The sequence below is a fragment of the Monocercomonoides exilis genome, assembly GCF_001643675.1.
Source record: "Monocercomonoides exilis strain PA203 chromosome Unknown scaffold55-566112, whole genome shotgun sequence".
Taxonomy (NCBI): Eukaryota; Preaxostyla; order Oxymonadida; family Polymastigidae; genus Monocercomonoides; species Monocercomonoides exilis.
In genome coordinates, this window is record NW_027150600.1 from 264,774 (window position 1) to 268,278 (window position 3,505).

Below are 3,505 nucleotides of genomic sequence, written 5' to 3' on the forward strand. Positions count from 1 at the left end.
AAAAAATATTTTATTTTTTGATAAAAAAATTAAAATAATGTTCGGTTAAAAACAATCACCCTATTGAAAGAATTCAACATTATCATCACCAATTCAAAGGGTGATAACAATAGATTTTTTTTTTTTTTTTTTTTTTTTTTTTTTTTGGTTGTGATATTTCTAACGTGTAAATTCGATAATCATATAATTCTCATATTCATGTCAAGTACATCACAATTTTAAAAAAAGACTATGATTTTGATGAATACATTCCAAAACGATTTTGTAGTTCTGTTTTGATTATTAAGTGAGTAATTGTATTTGATATCAAACTTTTTCAATCAAAAAATTAGGTGAATTAAATAAACAAAAAAATGGATAACAATTTCTCAATAAACAATAAAAAAATTCTGAAAAAGTGAAGACAATTATATGTTAGAATATCGTGACAGGCAGAAAGCATGAAATGTTGTTGAAAAAAGAAGATAGAAAAAGAAATTGATGGTGCATTTGGTTTTGTAAGCATCCAAAATTCTTCATTCCAAAATTATTAACAACTGACTTCTCCATCCTTTCGGACAAAGGAGAAGAGATAATAGGAAATATGTTTTATCGAATTGAGAAAATCTGAAGTTTGACAAAAAAGGGCTGTTGGGAACATGCAAAAGGTGTGATTCAAATGCAGGGATTATATAATCAATTAGATAGATTCTATAACCTGAATGAAAAAAGTGTGTTGATTCTTGATGATAAAATACCAATCCCTTCATTTCACAAACGAAACATCAAAACAAATTGCGAACATCCCGCAAAGTTATTGTCCAAGCATTTCAACTTTCAACTTTATAATTCGAAACAAGTTTTTTGAATTATTCAATATCGTTTTCTTCTCATCTTTTTTTACCAATTTTTTGTCAAAGCAGTTGACTGAGTTTTTTTTAAAATTTGAGGTGCTAAATCGAAACAATGAAGATGAAAATATTGACAGCGAGGCAAGCTCAGAAAACAATTGTTTTGCAATATTCATATCTTTTATCTCCACACCAACCATCGACAGCTGCGACAGCACCGCCACAAACACTGACGACGACATCACATCGTCTCCTGTTTTACTCGTGGTGATCACAACATCTTCCAATGAGAGTGACCCACCCCCATCAGACACCACAGCCACATTCGGCGAAGGATTTATATTTGAGTTGCAGTCAACCTTCAAGTTGCTCATTCCAAGATGACCTGTTGACACACTGAACAGCACTCCAGCTGATAAAAGGGCTCCAGTTCCAATCGAACTTGTTTCCCTTTCTTTCCCAATGACTGAAATTTTCTTTTCTCCAATATCAATTGTTGCTGTCTCACTTTTGTGATCCCCTTCCATCAGAGTGATTGTCAAGCTTATCTGCACCTCGCACATCTCGAAGGCCTTCTTCACTGTTTTGCACGGATTTGATTCATTTGACCCGCACGGCTCATATGAATCATTCCCACTCACTGAGACGTACATCGTCTTGTCTTTCAACCACCACTTCTTTTCTGTGTGCTGATATGTCCAACTCCCTGAACTCGACAAATTATATCCATAACATACTCTCTGCTCATCTGTATTCGTTGTGTAGCATTCATGAAATGGATTTCCTGAAGAATTAAAAAGATCATAGCGATCATAATACATCACATCATGCCCATATGAATTTGATCCAGTCATGCATTTACATTCATGGAAAAAAAGAAAATAACAATAGATTCCATCACTTGGAGCTGTTGCTTGAACTGGATAAAACCAAAATCCTCCTCCTTCTCTTAATGCTGAACATGATATAAACTGAACGCTCCTCATTTTATATTTAGTAGGAACGAATTGACAAAGCATGCCTCCACCACCAGTATTTGTTATTGAGCATGAAGTGAAACAGCAGTCAAACACACACGCACTCTCCCCTTCTCCTATTTCTTCTCCAATGCATCCTGTTTCGGAAACCTGAAAATTTTCGAGAAAAAGTCCTCCTCCATCATAACTTGCTTTGCAATTCTGGAATTCACATCCGCTGATCCGAACACACGATGAAATCGTATAAACAAACATCCCTCCTCCAAAGCGATTTTGTCCTTCGCAAGAATTAAAAAAACTGTGCTCAATCTCAACCGAACTGATTCCAAAACACATGACCCCTCCTCCAGCATAATGAGCATAGCAGTCATTGAATGAACAATGCGAAACTGAAAGTTCTCCAGAATTGAGATTGTACATACAGATTGCCCCTCCACTCGATACCCCGTCCGTAACGGAATCGCTTTCTCCTGTTGTCCTCGAGCCACTCCATTCGCACCAAGTGAATGTGTTTGCTCCATTGAATGTTTCGTTTTGTCTGTCTGGCTTCAATGGCACCTCTGTTGTTCCTTCACATACAACATTTCTTGTCCTGCAACACCCAACGAATGATGTATTTGAGACAGATAATAAAGCCAATTGGTTGTTCAGAGAAGGGACAATCCCGCCATCATATGCGTCACAGACTGATGAAAATGAGCAGCTATTCATAAAACAAGAGGTTTGTGAAAATGTAGTTGTTGGAGGTGAACATGCATCATTTGTTGTTGAGATGTTGAAAAATGATAATTTGGAGAGGGATACAAGGGGTATTGAAGGTGAAGAAAGGAACGGGGCTGATGAGACACAAAAAGAAGAGAAGTGTGATTCGCTCACCGAAATGCTCCCTTCAATGCCTTCTCCATATCCATCTCCTTCTCTTCCTCTCCCCCTTCCTCTTTCTCCTCCTTCTCCTCCTTTTTCTTCACCTCCACCCTTCTCCTCTCCATATCCCTTCCCTCCAAACAGCCTTCCAGAGTATATTTCTCCCCCTCTTCTCCACCCTTTCAATGTGATGTTTGTCAACACCCCAATGCTCCCACTCAGATCAAATGCCCCTGCACCATCATCCTTCCCCATCCCCACAACACACCCCCTCACCACAACCACGCTCCCTTTCCTTCCACACACTAAACAACAATTATCATCATTCTCCAATGAAATTTGATTTAACTCAACTGATGCATTTTTAACCACTAAACTCCCTTTAAACACACTCACATCACTAACTGCTTCAACACATGACGCGATTCCCACAATGAACAACAAACTCAACATCTCGTCAAATTTGTGTCAACCTCGCCAAATCAATATTCTTATTGTTCTTTTATCGCTTCCCCTCCCCCTTTTCAAAGCACCTTTTCCATTTTGCAAATCCCACCTTTTCCATCCATTTTTTATATTTCCCTTTGCTCACTCATCCATTCCCATTCCATTTCCCACCTTCTGCCATCTTTCTCGTGATTGCCTCAAAATCCATCTTTCCTCATCCCTTGCGCTTTTATCCAATGAAGATATTCTTCCAAAAAGATCCTTATCCATATTTAAAAAAATATATTATAATATATTGATAAAATGTTATTTCTTTTATATAAAAAAAACAATTTTTCAAACCTTGTATAATCTCCATTCTTCATTGTTTCTGTCTTTCTTCTTTCT

General features: G+C 37.2%; 1 protein-coding gene across 1 annotated transcript; it reads right to left on the reverse strand.

The window, feature by feature from the left end:
* Nucleotides 1-879: 879 nt before the first annotated feature.
* On the reverse strand, nucleotides 880-3,160 carry MONOS_16137 (uncharacterized protein; the record flags this gene model as incomplete). Its single annotated transcript, XM_067869051.1, has 2 exons — nucleotides 1,024-3,160; nucleotides 880-932 (listed from the first exon to the last, which is right to left on the reverse strand). The coding sequence occupies exons 1-2, from the start codon at nucleotides 3,122-3,124 to the stop codon at nucleotides 880-882; spliced, it is 2,154 nt and encodes a 717-aa protein (XP_067720240.1). The 5' UTR covers nucleotides 3,125-3,160.
* Between the last annotated feature and the right edge of the window lie 345 nt (nucleotides 3,161-3,505).